General features: G+C 42.5%; 1 protein-coding gene across 4 annotated transcripts; it reads left to right on the top strand.

Moving 5' to 3' along the window:
• Window positions 1-321: 321 nt before the first annotated feature.
• Window positions 322-18,934, top strand: LOC122882634 (tyrosine-protein phosphatase non-receptor type 7-like). 4 transcript variants are annotated; one of them, XM_044210221.1, is made up of 11 exons: window positions 322-570; window positions 8,916-9,088; window positions 9,229-9,409; window positions 9,613-9,697; window positions 9,793-9,872; window positions 12,288-12,425; window positions 12,512-12,703; window positions 14,287-14,480; window positions 17,797-17,910; window positions 18,040-18,101; window positions 18,421-18,934. In XM_044210221.1, the coding sequence occupies exons 2-11, from the start codon at window positions 8,988-8,990 to the stop codon at window positions 18,498-18,500; spliced, it is 1,227 nt and encodes a 408-aa protein (XP_044066156.1). In that variant the 5' UTR covers window positions 322-570; window positions 8,916-8,987; the 3' UTR covers window positions 18,501-18,934. The 4 variants fall into 4 exon arrangements, with proteins under 4 accessions (XP_044066156.1, XP_044066153.1, XP_044066154.1 ...); XM_044210218.1 differs by having other exon boundaries at window positions 330-570; window positions 18,017-18,101; XM_044210219.1 differs by lacking the exon at window positions 322-570 and adding an exon at window positions 5,223-5,608 and having other exon boundaries at window positions 18,017-18,101.
• Window positions 18,935-19,697: the final 763 nt, after the last annotated feature.

Genomic DNA, 19,697 nt, shown 5'->3' with positions numbered 1-19,697 from the left:
CTAAAAAGTCCCCCACGGTGTGATTATCTTCTCATCAAATTTTATTTCTATGGTGACTGCTAATAACGCTAGCAGGTTAGCCTTCCTGACCGTGTCCCAGTAGGACCGTATCCTGCTGCTGTTCATCTGACAGCTGGAGAGAAAAAGACGTGGAAAATCAGTTTATACAGCCCCACTGTGAAACACTGCTGATGGCTTAACACACACACACACACACACACACACACACACACATCGACACGTGAAAATAAATACACAGATACACAATGTGGAAGCCTGTGGTGTGCAGTCTAAAGGGAACCCATAACCTTGGATGAGGGGAATAGAAAGTGTACGTGTGTGCGAAAAAGTGTGTGTGTGTGTGTGTGTGTGTGTGTGTGTGTGTGTGGTAATGAGAGAGTGGGTGGGTGTAGAAAAGGAAGTGGCAGAGAAGAAGGTAGAAGTGAAGACAAAACGACAAAAGCAACAGATGAGAGAAAAGGAAGAAGAGACGAGCGACGAGGACTAAAGAGAAGAAACGAGGAGGAAGACGAAGAAGGAAAAGACGAGAGGAAAGACGAACACGAAAAGGTGAGAGAGCCGGGAGGCGAAAACTTGACTTGACACCTGAAAGACAGGTGATGGAAAGGCAGATAAAGAGATGTAGTGTGAGTTGTTTGCTGGACGTGTTTGTGAGGTAAATCATTTAGGAATTGAGGAGTACTTTTTGTTTTGTGTCCCCACTGTACCAGTGTGACAATGATATTGTTTTATGATAATAACCAGAGATGGAAGAAGTATTTAGATTCTTTCCCAAGCAGGTCACACTTTATACTACAGTACTGCTACTACTAAGTACTGAAGTACATACAAGGTGTCAATAAAATACTTCCTGGGTACCTCTACTGAGACAAATATGTACGTATGTAAGGGAAGAAGGGGGTAACAACTTTGTGTTTAGGGAAATAAATTACATTGTAAGTATTTTTTTAATAGTAATATTATGACTGTGTAAAAGTGCAGGAAAGATGGGGAGATGGCGTAACAGTGTCGATAGTTCAATAAAATTAATTATGGTATTATTTATTGTAAAAATTATGACATATTTACAAAAATACTTTGGCAAAATGGAATGTAAAACACTTTTTTTTAAATAGGGAGAACAGATTCTTTACTGTGGCGAGCTATTCATAATTAATGACGTGTCATTAATGATGTGATGTTTTTTAAGCATGCATGAGTGACTCCAGCTGATGACATGGGTATTACTTTGCACACTACGATCAAAACAAAGCAATGAAAACGTGTAAGAAAACTTTCTTATTATAGTATAGGTCTGTAATGTGTATGCAGGCTGTAATATTATAAAACATTTAATTGCAACTAAAAGAACTCGTCATGCAGCAGAATCAACCCTGTCAGTGTTATGTTGTTATATATTATATTTTCAGATAATTATTACTGATGCATAAACATGTTAAGCAGCGTTTTAATGATCTAGATGAATACCGTTAATATATTTGGAGTAATCACTGAGTGTTTAATGCTTTTCACATGACATAAAATGCTTCACTGTTGAATTAAAATAATATTTCATTACTAAATAGCCACATCAATGTGAAAGTTTTTATTCATGGTAAAGTTTTTGATGCGGGCAGCTAGGTCACGATAATGAAGCGGTGAGAACGGCACTGAGGATGATAATGAGTTTGTAAATTTTTACCTGATTTGATGAAGATGTGAATGGGTTGAATAAAAAAAGCTTTACTTTGACGAACATCTTTATCATGCAGTACAATCTGCATATAAAGTGGGCAGAGCTTCTGGTTTCGGAAGAATTTCCGTCTCTGTAGCCTAAACTGACCTTTTGCTAAGCCCCACCCCCCTTAGTTACTGTTGCTACGCCTGTCAGTCTTTGCATCCTCGAACAGGACGTTAACGACGATAACAGCGGCAGATTTTTATCAGCTGTAGCGAACTAGCTAACTAACATTAACTCCTTGAGTTGGTTGAAATATGAATGTTTCCAAATGACTCATATGAAAAGGAGAATCCTCTAAAGGGTCGTAAATATGACTACATACACGATATCATGCTCACGCAGCACTGTGATGATGCAAAGAAGATAAAGGCTAAAGCTAACAGGTCACACACAAAGTCATCATCCTCAGCAGCTGATGAATCATGTAGAAGCAGCATTGTTCTTGTGTTGCAGGGTAGAGCTAGTTAACCCTAATATCATAGAGCAGTATTATTATATTTATATATCAGACAGGTTCAGGGTTTAAAGTAAAAATATAATTATTCTCTCCATATAGGCTACAATACTCAGTAAAGACAGTAAAAAGCAAGTATTAAGTTGATTCTTTCCAGCGCACTCTCATTCAGATGTTTAGCCCACTGTTGAAATAGATAATAACCAACTCTCACGCATTGAGACTCACGCAATTGACACTTTTCAAATGCTCTCACGCCACACCTCCATTTTCTCACGCAGTAAAAAACAAACGTGTAACTGATAACGTTGCGGCGTGAATCGACTCCGCCCAGCCGATGCGACACAGTCGCAGACAGTTTGTGACAGAGTGGTAACGTAGAAAAAGGTTTCAGTCGTGGTCATCTGGACGCTGTTTTCAGAATCAAGACATTTCGGCTCCCCATCCGGAAGTCATTCTCAATTGTGAAGAAATGGTCTGAGAATTTAAGCTACTCTGTGTTGTTTAAGCCCCGCCCTCAGGGAGGAGTCTTCCTGAGTTTCTGCTGTTTTACCCTGCCTAGTTTTACCTGAAACAGTTACCTGAAACAGCCTAGTTTCAGGTGAAACTAGGCAGGGTAAAACAGCAGACACTCAGGTAGACTCCTCCCTGAGGGCGGGGCTTAAACAACACAGAGTAGCTTACATTTCTGAGTTCTCAGACCATTTTCACAATTGAGAATGACTTCCGGACGACTGCGACTGAAACCTTTTCTACGATGGACCACTGCTGGACGAATGAGGGACTACACCGTCTAACAGAGTGGTAACGTTACGGTAACGGTTTTGCGATTTTAAAAAAATGAAGCGTCGCCAACAAGAGCAAGTTTGATGAATTGATCTGTCATCGATTAATTGATGTCTTTTAAAAGTTATGTATGGACACATAAAGGCAAGAAGGAGTATGTCCCAATATTAGCCTTTAAATTTAAGGTAATGACATGGTGGCTATACAATGTTATTTTTTAAAAAGGGAGAACAAAAGGCATGTATTTTGAGTTACAGTGAGAAGGTATAATCATAACGTACTCCTTATAATAAAGAGAACTGGACTTGAACATAAATAACGTGCCACAGATCTACCAGTCCTGTTCTTCAAAGTATAACTTATATCCCTAATTGAAGCCCACAGCATGATGTTCAGCAGGGTTCTGGGTTAAACACGCAGAGAGTAAGAAGCTTTTTCTGATGCATATTTACCACTTTTCTGGCAGAATGATGAATGAAAAATGAGCATGATAGCCATCTTAACCATAATATGTTGCTTTTAAGCAGCTGAGAATATGATAAAAGCATGTAGAGATGCAGGAACTGGAGGGAGGACGCCCAGACCCCCCCGCTTCATTGTGTCCCCCCACTTTTCAAACCTGTGTTACGCCCCTGAGGTGAGTACTACAAATTTAAAAATCAAATCACCAATAGCAACCGTTAACAACATATGTGAACAAAATTCAATCGTATCCGCTCATATATTTACCGCTCCAGAGTCCCATTTTTCAACGCACCTTTCCCCCCTGTCCTCCCGACATTTCGGCAACAAAATGACTCCAGAAATTCACTAGAATGCAGGAAAATTAACTCTGATATTAACAGTTTTCTGGAGGATGATATCCAGATACCCTGGTTAGGTTTGGTCTCCTTATTTAGGCTCTGATGTCTGGAGGTTAGCAAGTAAGCTGACCAAGCATAACGTTACTTATTCATCATTGACCGTGAATATTGACTTGGCTTTTCATCTAAGCATGCTTTAAAATTGTGAATTTGGCTGCCAAACGTTTTCAACAAACTTCCTGGGGGTTGAGGAGTGATGACCCCGACCCCTGCGGTGGGTAATGTCACAGAAGCCGACTCATAAAAGGCACCGACTTCACCGATACTGAATCTCACTCCGAACTAAACGGAAAACTTGGCCTCCCTGATAATAACCTGTACAAACAACACAAACGTTAGATTTCTGCTTTATTGCTCGTATTTTCATACAATTTGTCACTTTTACACGAGAAAAGACTGGATGAAGTGAAATGTTATATTATCTCAGCTTAAAAGTTTGGTTTAGGTTGCCGAAGTGTAAACTTCTCCAAATCCAATAAAGGACAAGACAGAGCTGGTAACGTTAGCCTAAAGTCTGACATAATACCAACTGGGACTCGTGTTGACGTACACCAGTTTCCACACAGCGGATGTGCAGGTCCCAAACGGGGCTTTTTCTAATGTAACCTGTATCACCACAAAAAAATATAGTGACCTTATGATATGTTAACACATTGCTTTGCTAATATGCTACCTCTAGCAGTATGCTAACGTAAGCAGCTTACGTAGTCAAACGCTCACTTTAATTAATTCCTTACAGTTTTGCTTGTTGTGTTTTTGGCTATGGAAACTTTTATCTCTGTATACAAACACTGACGTACCTGCTGTCACTGCTAGCTAAGCTGTGATTGGACCTTTGCTGTTTTGGGGGAGGGGTTTAGCAGCCAGCTCCTTGCTGCCAGGACTTCAGACTGTTCATCTTGTTAAACAGAGTCTTAACTTTGGGGGTTCAAAGTTCGGAGGGACTACATTTTCCGTTGTGGACTGATGAGTGAAAAACATTGTGTAGGTGTGAGGTTGAGTCGTGTTTCCTCTGCAGTAAATAAGCAGAACTGTCAGGTGGTGCAGAGTCACATTAATGTTTGTTATTGTGTTATGTTATATGAATGTGTGTTTTTGTTCTGCTGGTGTTACTGGTGTGTTGTATGGTTTGACATGAATGATTCATGAGCAGCTGTTGTTGGTGTGTTAATAATCAACGCCCGGAGCATATCTCTTCCTCTCTTTCATTATCTCTCTATCTATCTTTTCATTCGTTCTCTGACTCATTTTCTCTCTCGCTCTCTCTCCCCCCTCAGGTCTCTCTCCCTCTCTCGCTCTCTCTACCTGAACACTTTGAATCAGGGTAATAGAGGCCAGAAAAACAGGACATGTCTATTCCTGCTGCTTCTACTCTCACCTTCACCTCGTATTCCGACTTTCTCTCCTTCACTATCACTTTCTCTCTCACTCCCTTTTTCCCTCTTGTTTCTTCTTGTCCCTGGTTTGTCATCGATTTCATGTGAGGAAGGCGAGAAAGAGACAGAAAGAAACAGAGATCTCCAGAGATCCTTTTCTTTCACTGCTAGTTAGTTTGTTATTTAAGTGGGTTAGTTGTTCAGTCAGTCAGTCAGGTAGTTAGTTAGTTAGTTAGTTAGTTAGTTAGTCTGATGTGTGAGCAGCTCTGGTTGTTGTTGTTACAGGTTACTTAGTGCAAGTTAGCAGGAGCTCCAGTATCAGAGGAGGATTCACACCTTACTGACCTGAATTACACAAAAACAGAACATCATGGCTGTCAAATAACTGGTAAGCCTGATCAGTACCTTTTACTATTAACACTTATTGACAGAGATACAGCTGATCTCTTGAACGCCTCCTGTTACTGGTCTATTTTGTGCTCCTGTGTGTGCTTGAATGAGCCCAAAGTCATTCTTTTCAGTTTTTAATATTGTAATCCAGAGCAACAAGCAAAACTAATGTATTTATAATTACTGAAATTGTTATTTAAATGTATTCAGACGCTGTTCCTAAATGGCAGTAAAGGTCTACAGAGGCTGCAATGTTTGTTACAGCCACAATATTAAAGTGTTGTCCTTCGTTTTTCTTGACAAGCGTTCATCCGATCGACTTGGCGGGTGTACTGCTGAGGAGGAAGTGTCATGTCGAGTGGGAAGTTGTCTGGAAGAGCGGTTCTCGAGAAGCCAAGCAATTGGCCCATTCCCAACAGGCACTGCACTAGTCCTCTAAAATGATCGTACATTTGAATCGACACGTCTCTAAAACAGTTTCAACACAAACTGAACATTGTGACTTTCATGAAGAGAGGCTTTATTACACGGCTGTTGTGTTAGACTGCATTCGTTTTAGCTAGGTGCACCTAACTAACTGGTAACTGAGTGTATATTTACTTGCACTTGAACTCTTGGGCAGTGACGAACTCCCAACGCGAAGGGAGCAATCCACAGTTTTTCCAGCAGAGGACCACGACCTCTGAGTTGTAGGTGCCGAGTCGCCTCCCTGCTGCTTCACACTCGAACACACCGGTCGATGCAGCCCGCCTAATGCCACTCGAGATTCTGTCTGAAAACCGCAAACAGTGACAAGGCACAAGCCTGGCGGCGGGTACGACACTCTCGCTACGGTTATACAAGGACTGAATGGCTCTTAGTAACGGCCCCGGTACCCCAACAAGATACTCCGGGGGATACAGTCATAAGTCTTCTCTGGACGTTTCCAAGATCCTTGATAAGGTAAAGAGCCGTCGACTGCTCCGAGATCAGGATAGACTCTTCACTTTTGTCACTCGTCCACTTAACAATCTCCGTCTGATACACCACGCTGCCTCTGTTTGTCTTTATTTATACATGTTTTTTAGTGTTTATGGTTTATGTGGTGAGATCTGTACACATAAAAACATGAAGCTTCACTTTACCTTCAGACTAACTCGTGTGGCAGCAACAAATATTACATTTACTCTCTGAGACCAAAGTTTATCTTCCAAAAGTTGTTTTCTATCATCTTTTTCAAACTCTACAGAGCCAAAGAGCTGCCGAGGTCACACTGTTTTCCCCGGGATGATGACCATGGATGCTGACTGAAAGGTCCCACCCCTAGCAGCTTTTCACATCTCTGAAAATGTTGGAGCAAATCTTCCAATAGACATTATTTTGAGTAACCGACCACATATTTGACAAGTTAACAGTTAATTTGACAGCTAAAAGAATAGAAACTAAAGGTGGTGTCACAGTGGCAGCTGCAAAAATGATAACAGTTCTGAGTCTGGCTCATATCCTCTGCCATCACTGCTGGTTGATGTGCAATGCATGCTGGGATACTTATCATCCACCAAGTTCTCACACAAGGCAGCTTTGGGCAATATTTGGACCGTTCTTGTCTAAATGTGGACTCAGGATGTGACTGATGACACGTGAAAACAAGAACAGACAAGAACACAGGCTGAGAGAGGCCTTGCATCTCTGTCTCATATCAGCGTTAACAGTCACTTCAGACATACGCAGATAAAACAGCTTCTTCTGCTCATTGTGCGTAAATAACAATTAAAAAAACAAAATAACAACATCATAAAATATGTCACTTTGTCATGTTGAGGACAGTCTTGACTCCCGTGTGTGTGTGTGTGTGTGTGTGTGTGTTGAGTCAGTGTGGGTGTGCTGACTTCCTGCTGTGAGGAAACTCTCTTCCGACGGAGACACACTGAAACGTTTCAGATCCTAAATGATGTGGAAACACACACACACACACATAAAGTTGACTTGTTTTTATCTCTTCGGGGTTCAGGCAGGTTGAGCTTTCAGAACAACATGCATCCTGTTTGTCTGTGATGTTACTGATGACAGATCTGTGGAGTCTGACAGGAGCTTTGTCTCATCACCGCATCAATAATTTCTCGTCATGTCGAGCTTCCTTAATTGAGGCGACAACAACAAACTGATTCGGCTGCGAGAGCCGTCAGAAGTCACACGTGGAGTCTCAGCCTAACGCCTCTTTTTGTAAGGAACATGACAAAACAAAACCATCAAGCGAGTGCAGAACAGAGTTAAAATAAAATCTAAAAAGCAAGACTAGAGAGACTTGAGAAAGGACAGAATGGTGAGTACAATCAATGTTCAATGTTTTTATTACATTTTTTTTTTAGTACCTCAAATTTGTACCGAAGTACGGTACTTGAGTAAATGTACTTAGTTACATTCCACGTCTGGTAAATGTGCTGCAGAAGAAGTTAAAAAGCTCCTTAGAGCTGCAGAGATGGTTGTTGGTTCAGCACTGTGAGCGACTTTCATACTACACATAGTCATTTGATGAAATGTTGATATAGAAGATATTGATCGGTGGAGCTTTAATATCGTCTCAAACACAATTCTCAAGATCACCACAGAGACTCGAATCAGCTACTTAGAGGTGAAACTGCTGTGAGCTTTGTCCGAAATCTCACCCTCATTCGCTGTTAAAATATCCTCTGTGTAACGTATGGACAGTTACTCTACTCTCTGTTTACTCTATAGTGAGCAGTGTGCTTTGTGTTTGGTGTTACTTAGCAATGCTAGCATGCTAACGGGAAATTAAACAGCGTAATATGTGCACGTGGAGTCTGATGTCAATAAAACTGCAACTTTAAAATTCCAGTTAAACTTTTTACAGATTTTATTCTTTGCTTTCTGAGATCCTGAAGTTGTCTCACCACCATCTGCAATTTATTTTTCAGTTTTTTGCAGCAGTGTACACCATCTCCAACTCCTTCGTGCATTGCATTGTGGGACAAAAGTGTCCATCAACAGCACACTTTAAAAAAACAGGGTGTTTTTTTTAGTATGCAAACTTGTTGTTGTTTTGAGTGTACTTGTGTTGAAACTTGGTTACAGTTAGTGTGCTGTGTGGAATCGGGACGCTCGAATAAGATGACCAAAAGCAAACTGCAGCTCAACAAGCTTCAGTGTTGATATCGACACTCAGCGACGCTTCAGCTCTGTTCGTTCAGGAGAAACGGCAACTTTAAAAAAAAAACGCTTTTCCAGCGGGTCGCGGTGTCGAATTAGCCCGCTCACCGATTCTTATAAATATACTGATATTAATAATCCTTTTCTCTCTCCTACAGCATGGTGTGGTGATGCACAGCTAAGACCGACTCAAACACACACACACACACACACACACACACGCCGTGAGTATGTCGGCAGTGGGCTCAGCCTCCCCTCCTGCTGAGGACCCGATCACGCCCCCACCCATGACCACACCTCCTCGCAAAGCCTCGGTCCGCCTGCAGGAGAGGTATGATATTATATATTATATATATTCCAAATATGATATTATCTTAATTGTCCTCTCTTTCCAAAAATGTCCCCACTTTCTTAAAATGGCGTCACACTAACAAGCGTCACGCTGTTTCTTGATTGTGCTCTTTTTTGTAGGCGGGGCTCCAACCTGTCTCTGCTATTGGACGTGAGCAGCCTGGGGGTGGAGCCTGTTTGTTCCGTCTCCACCCCAAAGGAGGTGTGGCTTCAGCTGCTTCACACCTCCTCCCGAACCCTCACGCACACAACGCTGCAGCAGGCTGCCATGGACACAAACACGCTGAACGTCGAGTACCAGGTAACTCGCTGTCTGCTGGGTTTATCGCACAAAACAACTTCAAACTATTGAACGTTTATAAAAAATTGTTGTCGTTGTTTCTTTGTTTAATTGGCAAACATGCGACCATCTAAACACACTTACTTCCTGTGTGTCAAGCGTGTGGACATTCACGGTAACTTCTACACTGACTAACGTCCAGCCCGTCCCTGTCTCCTTCACAGAAGATCCCCCCGAACTTTGTGAGCGCTGCGGAGCTCGATGTTCCAGGACACATGATGAAAGACAGATACAAAACCATCCTGCCCAGTCAGTAACTCAGCTGTCCTTCTGTGCTCAGTAGAAACACAGCAGACACTGTTTTCACTCTTGTTTATCATTGTGGTCTTTTGTTTACTGTTTAGACCCTGAGAGCCGGGTGATCCTGAGGAGCCCAGAGGAAGAGGCGGGGCCAGACCGCTACATCAACGCCAACTACATCAGGGTCAGAGTCTAACATTGTTTCATATTGAGTCAAATCACCCTGCAGCTTTCTAAATCCTGAAAGCCTGCAGAGGTGTTTCAGGCGATGGAACACCCCCATCCGTCTGGCGGCCATTTTGGAGGTCTGTGTGGTTTCTGTTCGTCTCAGTACAAATGAGTATCTAGTGATGACAGGCCTGGCCTTTTCTCCACTTAATGTTAAAACAGCAGATTTTCAATGGAAGTTCTGCATTGTTTTGTTTTTTTTTAGTAAACAAATCACATATAATCTACACAAAACAGAATTCTGCTGCAAATTTGTGACAGTTAAAGTTAATTCAAACAAGATGGCTGCGTCCTCAACAATGCTGACAAAAAGAGAGAAAGGCAGCGTTACTCTGTGCAGTTCTACTATGAACGGAAAGCAAGAAGAAGAAAAGAGCCGCAGAGGGCTGGAGGATGCAGACAACACGATCTGTCTGTTCTCTGTGAAGTTCAGCTTTATATCACAGAAGTCTCGAGACTGCACTTTTATCCACGACGGTAAAACAAGCTCACTACAGTTTATAAGAGATCTTCTGACAGCAGCCATGTTGGGAAATCTGACCTCAGAACTGCTCAAACTGCCGACAGCCGACCAGCATTTCTGACCTGCCTCCCTGCGGTGAATATCCAGAAGGGAAGCGGACCAAGCGCAGATGCCCAGTGGAAAGGAAGTGACGCTTGGACACTTCGCCGCACACCAAAGGAGATGGGATGGATGAGAGAAGACACGAAATTCAGTGCAAAGCTGTGGAACTAAACTACATGCTGCATGCAAGTGATAATAAAAATGCTTCTGTGCAAATCTAAAGGATTTAATACAAAAAATACACTGCAGAAAAACCTCTCTGAAAAGCGGCTGCTGGTCACGAGATCGTTGGTTCGATAACTCGAGTTTCATCGTCTCTTCTTTTAGTGTGAACTGTATTATTTTTATTGTTTAGTCCCTGATTAAATTAGTTCAGTGACACTGAAGAAAACATGTTTCCTTCAGTGTTTTCTTAAAAAGCAAACAAGCTGATAGAGTGTGACAGCGCTGTCGCTCAGCGTGGGCGACTTACCGCTTGTGTGTGTGTGTGTGTGTGCGCGCGTGTGTGTGTGTGTGTGTGTGTGTGTGTGCGTGTCGGACAACTAAACAAACAGAAACTCAGATATGAGCCGTCGGTTTGTCAGCGTGGGAGTCTGACAACCAGGAAAACCACAGGAAGTGAGGGAGGAAGTGACATGTCCCTGACTCACTCCCCCCCCGGCCCACGCATCCCTCACACTCTGCAGCCTCAGCTCTGTCTGTTAGTGTGTGTGTGTGTGTGTGTGTGTGTGTGTGTGTGTGTGTGTGTGTGTTCGTTAATCTTCTCTCACCTGCTGCTGCTCCTCCTGATGCGTAACAGCGTATTCAATCTGTTTAATACAACAATAAGCTACAAACATGTATAAAGAAATGCAAGTAAATAAATCCGACTTGCTGATTGGACGCTTGGCGGCCGTTATTGATGAACTGAACGGTCTCGATCATTCACTTCCTGTCTCATGAGGTCAGGGATGTAGGGGGTTTTCAGAAGTGGAGGGGACATGATGAAATCTCATCATGATGAGATGAGTTATCCTGCCGTCTGTAAACGTTATTCATGCAGCAGCTTAGTCAAAAATAAATAAACGAGATAAAAGAAATGTAGCATGCAAAGATTTCAAAAGCAAGTGATGGTTTAGTCACCAAAAACCAGTTATTGTCTCTAAACCTGGGACTGATTTTCAGTTCTAGCATCAAGGGCAGTGAAACGTTAGTTGTAACTCAGTCATGCTAAACACACGTAGAACATATATACAGTTATTATAGTAGAATAGAATAAAATCAAACAATACATACAGCTACTGATACACATACACACCCAGAAAGGACAGTATGTGCAGTGTCAGTGTAAAGTAATGTCTTGTATTTACGGTGCAGTGCGGAGGACGTCTTTTTATGACAATTTGAACAAGACACACTGTCGTCTAGTAAGTCCAAACACAAATTTGAAGAGTGACCGCAGGTGCACTGCAGTACACGGTGACATCGCTGTCGGGTGGGGTTACAGGTGCGTCACAAACAGGCCGACACTGAAGCGCTGCAGTCAGGTTAACCAGAAACCTGCAGCTGAGCGAGCAGCGAGCGTCTGCAGAGCTCCACCTGGGAGGCAGGTAGTTTGCCTGGATGGAAGTTGGGCGTTATCATCATAATTATGGCCTTCATTTGCTTCCATGTTCTCTCTGTGGATTTTCTTATTTCGTGTGCATTATTATTCACTTGTTCTCATGTCCTTTTACCTGATAGTCAGCGTGTCCGTCACCTGTAAGGCAGTTTGAGCGGCGGTAACCTGCGAAAGGTGTTCTGACCTCCTCTCTCTCTGTGCTACAGGGTTACAAAGGAGCGCCCAGGGCCTACATCGCCACCCAGGGGCCCATGCTGCACACTGTGGCGGACTTCTGGGACATGGTGTGGCAGGAGAGGAGCAGCATCATCGTCATGGTTACCAGACTCAAGGAGAACAACGAGGTGAGGAGACGCGAGTCCTCCTCTCCCCCCTTCCTCCCGTCTCTTCCCTTTTCTCGTCCTGAAAGCGTCTGCGGTGTCTGTTCCAGAAATGTGAGCTGTACTGGCCACAGCCGGGGGAGCAGAGGAGGAGGAGGAGGGTGAAGGAGGAGGAGGACGAGGAGGAGGAGGACGGCGACGAAGAGGAGAAAGGGGAGACGGGCCGGTTCGGCAGATTCCTCCTCAGAGTGAGAGACATCCGAGAGAAAGACGGGTTCACCGTCACTGACCTGGAGATCCAGGTAAACGTGTGCTGTGCTTTTTGAGGAACTCGTGCTTCACTACATCTATCTGATGACTGTAGTTACAATAAATGATGATGTATTATTGCAGCTTAAGATAAGACTTTATTGATCCTCGGGGGGGAAATTCACAAGCTACCCAGCAGAGTATAAAGTCAATTTCAATTCAAATCAGCTCCACCTTAACGAGCTGCAACATTAAGGTGATGAACACATTAATGCATCAATAATTATAATCCAATATATATTATTCTGAAATGGGCCGTTCTGCATAATGTGTACGTTTACGTTTGGTACTTTAAGTACAGTCTGATGCAGGACTTTTACTTGTAACCGAGTGTTTCTGCACTCTTTTAGCTTTACTGGGGTCTAAAAACCTAAAAAGGCAAAAAATAAAAATGAATATAATAAGTTATTTTAATGCTTCGGTGATTTTTAACGTCACCATGTGTTCACGAACACATTTCCGCACACGTTCAAACACATCAGAGTAAAACATCTGCCACAGTGCGACGCAGCTTTTTTAGTTCAGAGGAGGAGACGTAGCTCAGAGTTAACGTTGCCTCAGAAAGGTGGCCACGTTCTGGAGGAAATGACAAGCAACGACGCCCCTCGGCTCCAGGAACAGCAGGATTTATGCAGAACTACACTGGCTGCATCACTCCATCCCACCTGAACAGGTGAATAAAGAAAAGCTGCAGCTACCTGTGTATCATTACATTCGACGACTCCAAATACCATTGTTTTTAATCATAAAGATTGCTTACTGGTGATGCAAATGATGAAATACTGATCTTCAGTTATTTTGCGTATACCCCTATATGGTAAATGGCACTAACGTGACAATAAAAAGTATTAATATCTAAAGTATTCGTGACTACATAAGCGTGGCTGGAATTAAATTGCATGTTTTGCTCTGCTGCAGCACACATATCTGCTTTAAAAATCACGCCTGTGGTTTCCTTTGAGATAGAAATCATTTTTTGGTTTCATGATGGCGGACTCTGTTTGTTGCATTAACCGGAATGCTGTTAGTTCTCCGCCTACGTGGCGGGACTTTCCATACAGCCAATCAAATCGTCGCCTTTCAAACCATATTTTCAACCGTATAAAGTCGGAAAGACGGCGGCTGGAAGAGTGGGCGACTGCGCTTCAGCAGTTTGTGTTTGTCCCTTTCCAGTTTTGGTTGTTTTATAACATGGCCGTGTCCCCGAGCGCAGAGCAGCACCGTCTGCACTGAGCTCTGACCTCAAACCCATCCAGATGAACTGGAACCCCCCCGACTGAGAGCCAGACCTGATCGCCCAGCGTCAGTGCTGGACCTCACTGACGCTCTGGTGCCTGAATGGGAGCGAGTCCCTGCAGCTGGTTCAACATCTGGAGCAAAGACTGCAACCAGCAGAGAGGAGGCCGTCAGAGCAGCACGTTAAGGAACGTGGCGTCAGAATCACCCGTTACACTGTTGTATATGTTCAGCTGTCCACATACTTTTGGCCATGTAGTGTTTGAGGATTGTTTTACATCAAAATCTCTGTTTGACAATGAAATGTGACACGTGTGTGTGTGTGTGTGTGTGCGTGCAGCTGTGTGAGGAGCGTCGTCCCGTCAGACACTACTGGTTCACCTCTTGGCCTGACCACCACATCCCACAATGCACCACTCCTCTGCTGAGACTGGTGGAGGAGGTGGAGACGTACAGGAAGTCCCTCCTACCTCCCAGCTCTCAGCCGATCGCAGCCCCCGACCTCGGCCCTGGACCAATCATCGTCCACTGCAGGTTGGTTCCTCATAAAACACAGTTGTTGGTGCTTTCAGTAGCTCCTCCTCAGAAGAGAAGGATTGTGGGAGTTGTGTGAACATTCACAGCTGCACGAGTGTCTCCTGCAACAGACCTGATTTATTTATTTTTTTAATGCTGTAAACTGTGATGTGCCTGTCCCACAACTCCTTCAATGGCCACGATAAGCCCCGTGATTTCTTCTCACTTTGTCTTTGGTCTCGAACCGGAGAGTAACTCGGTGGACACGAGGACAGGAAGGGAGGGAGGGAAGTGACCGAAAGTGCTGAAAAACGTCGGGTAGTTCGGTCTTTACCTGCTGTGAATAAACGTCATGGAGGAGAAAATTATTATTATTATTATTTTAGTTTCCGGTATGTTTGTTTTTTTCGATCTTTCTCTCCGAGACCACTGAAAAAGACCCCCCAAAAAAAGTCACGTAAATTGTTGGAGAAAGTCGTAGGTTGCTTATTTACACAATGTTTGCTAGCGGGCAAGCTACTTGCTAGCTTGTGAGTATTCACGAATGTTGTTTGATTTGCCAAATAATATAAATATTTTTGAGAAAAGGGTCAAAACGTTGTGAGAAAAAACTCATAATGTTAGGTAGTGAGAAAATTCGACTCATAAACTGACACAACATTAGTACAAAAATATTATTAAAAAATTCTCAAAATAATTGTGTTTTTCAAAATTTCAACTTAATTCTCCTATTATGACTTTTTTTTCTCTAAATGATGATTTTACTCCCATAACATTATACGTTCTTTCAGAAAATATTTAACGACTTTGCTCGTGAAATTGTAGATTTTTTCCCGTTTACAGTGGCCCTAAAACTCCATCGTCGAACAGGAGAAAACAATAAAATACTCTAAAGCACAATAAGACGAAAGAGCAGTAATGTAATGTAGGGTTGATTTGTAGTAAAGGACAAAAAACAAAAGTGGTACGAACATTTAAAAAGTTATTTTAAGGCACAGCGTGCTGTACGTTGACAGTGACATGCTGTTTCTAACATGCATCAGTAGATTAGCGTCCGGGTTACTGAACAGTAAAACCAGCTTGTGATGAATCAAACCAAAAAGTGGCGGATGTGTCGAAAGCTACTTCCTGTTTGAGAGAGGTGACGGTCGTATCCGAGAAGCCGACCACAGCGGAGAGGACGGGTGGAAAAGGGTCGAGTGTTCAGGCTGTGGTGTGGATCTGACCCGCAGTGTGTGAAGAAGCAGCTCTGTGCATAAAAATCTGATAAAAACATACAGAAATGTGTTTCTCGAGATACAGCTAGAAAGAGGAAGTAGAGTGCATGACTAGGGTTAGTAGTCATAAAGATAGTCAGTAAGCCAAAACACTCGTTTGACTTAATTAGGAATTTAAATACGATGCCAAAATCAACTAAAATATAATGATTAACTAAAATAAACTTGTCTTAAATTAATATTCTGCTCACTTTTAAGTTTGACAATTTTGGTTGAGATGTTTATACTGATTATACTGTCATATTTTGGCAATTTACACAGTTTAGTAGTTCTTAGAAAAATTCTCCACACCACAGTGGTAAAAGAAGTATTCAGATCCTTTCCTTAAGTAAAAGTACCAATACGTTAATGTAAAAAAAGTAGAAGCCCTGCTTTCAAAATCCTACATGAGTAAAAGTACAGAGGTATTATCAGCTTCATGTAGTTAAACTACTGTTTGTGCAGTAAAATGTCTCCTGCGACTGATACCTGACTCTATCTGACATTATTAGATAATTAATACTGATGCATCAACGTTAGAGCAGCGTTTTACTGTTGTAGCTGCTCGAAGTGGAGCTAGTTTTAACTACTTTATACACTGTTAGCTAGTTTTAACTACTTTATACACTGTTAGCTAGTTTTAACTGCTTTATACACAGTTAGCTAGTTTTAGCTACTTTATATACAGTTAGCTAGTTTTAACTGCTTTATACACTGTTAGCTAGTTTTAGCTACTTTATACACAGTTAGCTAGTTTTAGCTACTTTATACACAGTTAGCTAGTTTTAGCTACTTTATATACAGTTAGCTAGTTTTAACTGCTTTATACACTGTTAGCTAGTTTTAGCTACTTTATACACAGTTAGCTAGTTTTAGCTACTTTATACACAGTTAGCTAGTTTTAGCTACTTTATATACAGTTAGCTAGTTTTAACTGCTTTATATACTGTTAGCTAGTTTTAACTACTTTATATACTGTTAGCTAGTTTTAACTACTTTATACACTGTTATCTAGTTTTAACTGCTTTATACACAGTTAGCTAGTTTTAACTACTTTATATAAAGTTAGCTAGTTTTAACTGCTTTATATACGTTAGCTAGTTTTAACTGCTTTATATACAGTTAGCTAGTTTTAACTGCTTTATATACTGTTAGCTAGTTTTAGCTACTTTATATACAGTTAGCTAGTTTTAACTGCTTTATACACAGTTTGCTAGGTTAGTCCAGTGGTTCCCAACCTAGGGGTCGGGCCCCTCCAAAGGGTCACCAGATAAATCTGAGGGGTCGTGAGATGAGTAATGGGAGAGGAAAGAAGAAAAAACAAAGTTCTGATACACAAATTTATCTTTATTCATTTGACTTTTTTGTTGTTTTTTATTAATTATTGGAGAATTTTACCTCCTTGATCAAAGATGTGAATTAAACAATGTGAGAAGTTCGGGGGGGAAATGTCTCATCACTGCTGACAACTCAGTGGCATCTGGAACATGACAAGGGGCCCAACTACACACTGACTTAGAGGTCACAAGCCAAAAGGGTTGAGAACAGCTGATTTAATCTTTAACTATGCAAGTTTATTGTATGTTTTTTTTTAAATGTCAAATCTTAATTTGTAAAGTAACTATAACTAAAGCTGTCAGACAAATGTGGAGTCAAAAGCACAATATTTCCCTTTGTCCAGGTGAACATCCGACAGCGTGACATCACCTGCTCTTCAGGTTGTTTGGTATCTGTCTGACTGTCACGTCACCTGACCGCTTCCCATTTCAGACGTCGACCGCTTAGCTTTAGCAAGACGTTGCTTCAGATCTTACTTCATGTCTAACCGTTCATTCGTTTGTTTCTTTACTTACATAATTACAGTTTGAAAGCTGAAGTAATATTGTTCTCTTTTTTTTTCTGGCTCCCTAATGCGACTTCTGACTTGACTAAATGTGTTATCTGTCTCATTTCATCTGCTGAGTTCTGACTTGTTGTGAAATTCTTCTTTTTACTCTCTTGAAAATCATTTTTTGATGAACAGTTACAACTCGTCCCGCACTGATACTCCATCGCTCTGCCCTCCTCTCTCCTCTCAGCGCAGGCATCGGGAGGACAGGTTGTTTCATCGTCAGCAGTATCGGCTGTCAGCAGCTCAGAGAAACCGGTCAGGTTGACATCCTGGAGACTGTGTGTCAGCTTCGACTCGACAGGTGGGTGAAAACAACCCCCCTGTCCTCTCTCTCCGTCTGTGGTTTGGTTTATTCCCTCAATGACGCATGTCTAACCTGCAGTCTCCCCCCCCCCTGTCCTGTGCAGGGGTGGTATGATCCAAACCACAGAGCAGTACCAGTTCCTGTACTCCACGCTGGCCCAGTACAGCTCCCAGCTACAACACAACCAGGTACTCAGCCCCACGCAGCCAGCTGTTTCTGCACAGAGCGCATCAAACAACATAAACACAGTTACTGTGAGGAATATATTTAAAGCAAGTGGTAAGGTCAAGTGTTGACCACTGAGCCGATGAAGACTGTGAGTCCACATTTCCCGTCAGCTCTCTCACCACAGGTAGTTCTGAGAAGACAGCATGAACCTCCAAGTAGTTAACATTAACCGGAAACCAGAAAGTAGCACCTTGGTTTAGATGTGAGCACTTGTTTTGGTTTTGGCTGCTCTGAGTAACAGCTGTGCAACAGTTAAACACAGTGTTTCCTCTTCACCAGGAGCAGAACCAGAACCAGGACCCGGCGGACAGAGCCAGCACACAGCTACAGAACCTCCAGCTGGACAACACACAGAATGAGAAGAACTGATACGGTACCTGGAGAACCGGCAGAGTCTACAAGGCCAGGTACACATCTAAAGAAACCCAGGAAACCTCAGAACCAACAGAATGCACAACAAAGATTATTAACAGAACCAGAAAGATGGAAACAAGAGAACTTAAGGAAAGCAGATGGACACCAGCAGCCGAACCCAAAGAACTGATGCACTCACAGATGGAGAATTTGGGGAACCAGCAGTATCAGAAGTGTGCTGAACTGGCCCGGTTCAGTGCATACAGCTAAGAACTGGCACGGCAGAGGCAGGAGAACCCAGAGCGCCGGGTTCATCCTGGACTGAAAATCTCACTAACCTTTCTCAGCTGAACCAAGAGAACCAAGTAGAAAAAACACTTGGAAAACCTATTTCCCAATATTAATATCAGATGAAATCCAATAAAATAAGAAATGATGATTCTTTGATGCAATCAAGGTGGTTTTTCAAACAGATATTGAAGATATTTAAAGATATTTATAACTGTCTGTAATGACAGCACGGCAGAGAGGACTGAGGGGTTTTTAGGCAACTAAAGAATTGGAAAAATTACTTTAGAAGAGAACATTTTGTAGTTTTATGGATATGGACAAACCAAGTTACAGTGATGTCAGTACTTGAGCCGCCACTCTGTCAAATTTTCATGTCAGCACGTCATTTTTTCTGTGCTCACAAAGTAACTTTAACTTTGTTAAAATCACGAAAGATTAAATTCACATTAAATCGGCTGCTGCAGTGGAGCTGATTTGTCTGAGAATATGGAAAGTAAACTCCAGGAACATGCTTTAGAAAGAAATGCTGAATGAGAGATTGTATTTAGCTACAGCAGAGGCTAGACAGGAAGTGATGTCACGAGACAATGGGCCTCGGACATGTAAAAGGCCCCCCCAGCCCTCCAACACCGGAGCAAAACCCCATAGATTGAAAGAGACACGAAATGACAACAAACGAAGCGGCCGTGTCATTTGCAGTCGTCACTCTGTGGTCACATTGCATCTGTTTGCAGTTGTTTGACTTTCCAAAAAAGAAATGTTCACTCACTTCACTCAGAGGCTCGGGCCTACGGGCCTACGGGCCCCCGGCCCCCTGGGGCTGTGCCCAGTAGGCCTGTCCAGTGATCCATCTATCTACAAACAGTCATTTAGGGCAACACGCTCCCCTCAACCTGAACCCAGTGTAGCCC

This window comes from Siniperca chuatsi, linkage group LG10 (genome assembly GCF_020085105.1).
Source record: "Siniperca chuatsi isolate FFG_IHB_CAS linkage group LG10, ASM2008510v1, whole genome shotgun sequence".
NCBI lineage: Eukaryota > Metazoa > Chordata > Actinopteri > Centrarchiformes > Sinipercidae > Siniperca > Siniperca chuatsi.
Note: the sequence above shows the minus strand (reverse complement) of the source record. Positions and strands in the feature narration are given on the sequence as shown.

Excerpts from the sequence above, each read along its gene's own strand:
- LOC122882634 (XM_044210218.1), top strand. The coding sequence starts at position 8,988 with ATGTCGGCAGTGGGCTCAGCCTCCCCTCCTGCTGAGGACCCGATCACG. Across the intron at positions 9,089-9,228 it reads TCGGTCCGCCTGCAGGAGAG|GCGGGGCTCCAACCTGTCTC; the intron begins GTATGATATTAT and ends TCTTTTTTGTAG. Across the intron at positions 9,410-9,612 it reads CGCTGAACGTCGAGTACCAG|AAGATCCCCCCGAACTTTGT; the intron begins GTAACTCGCTGT and ends TCTCCTTCACAG.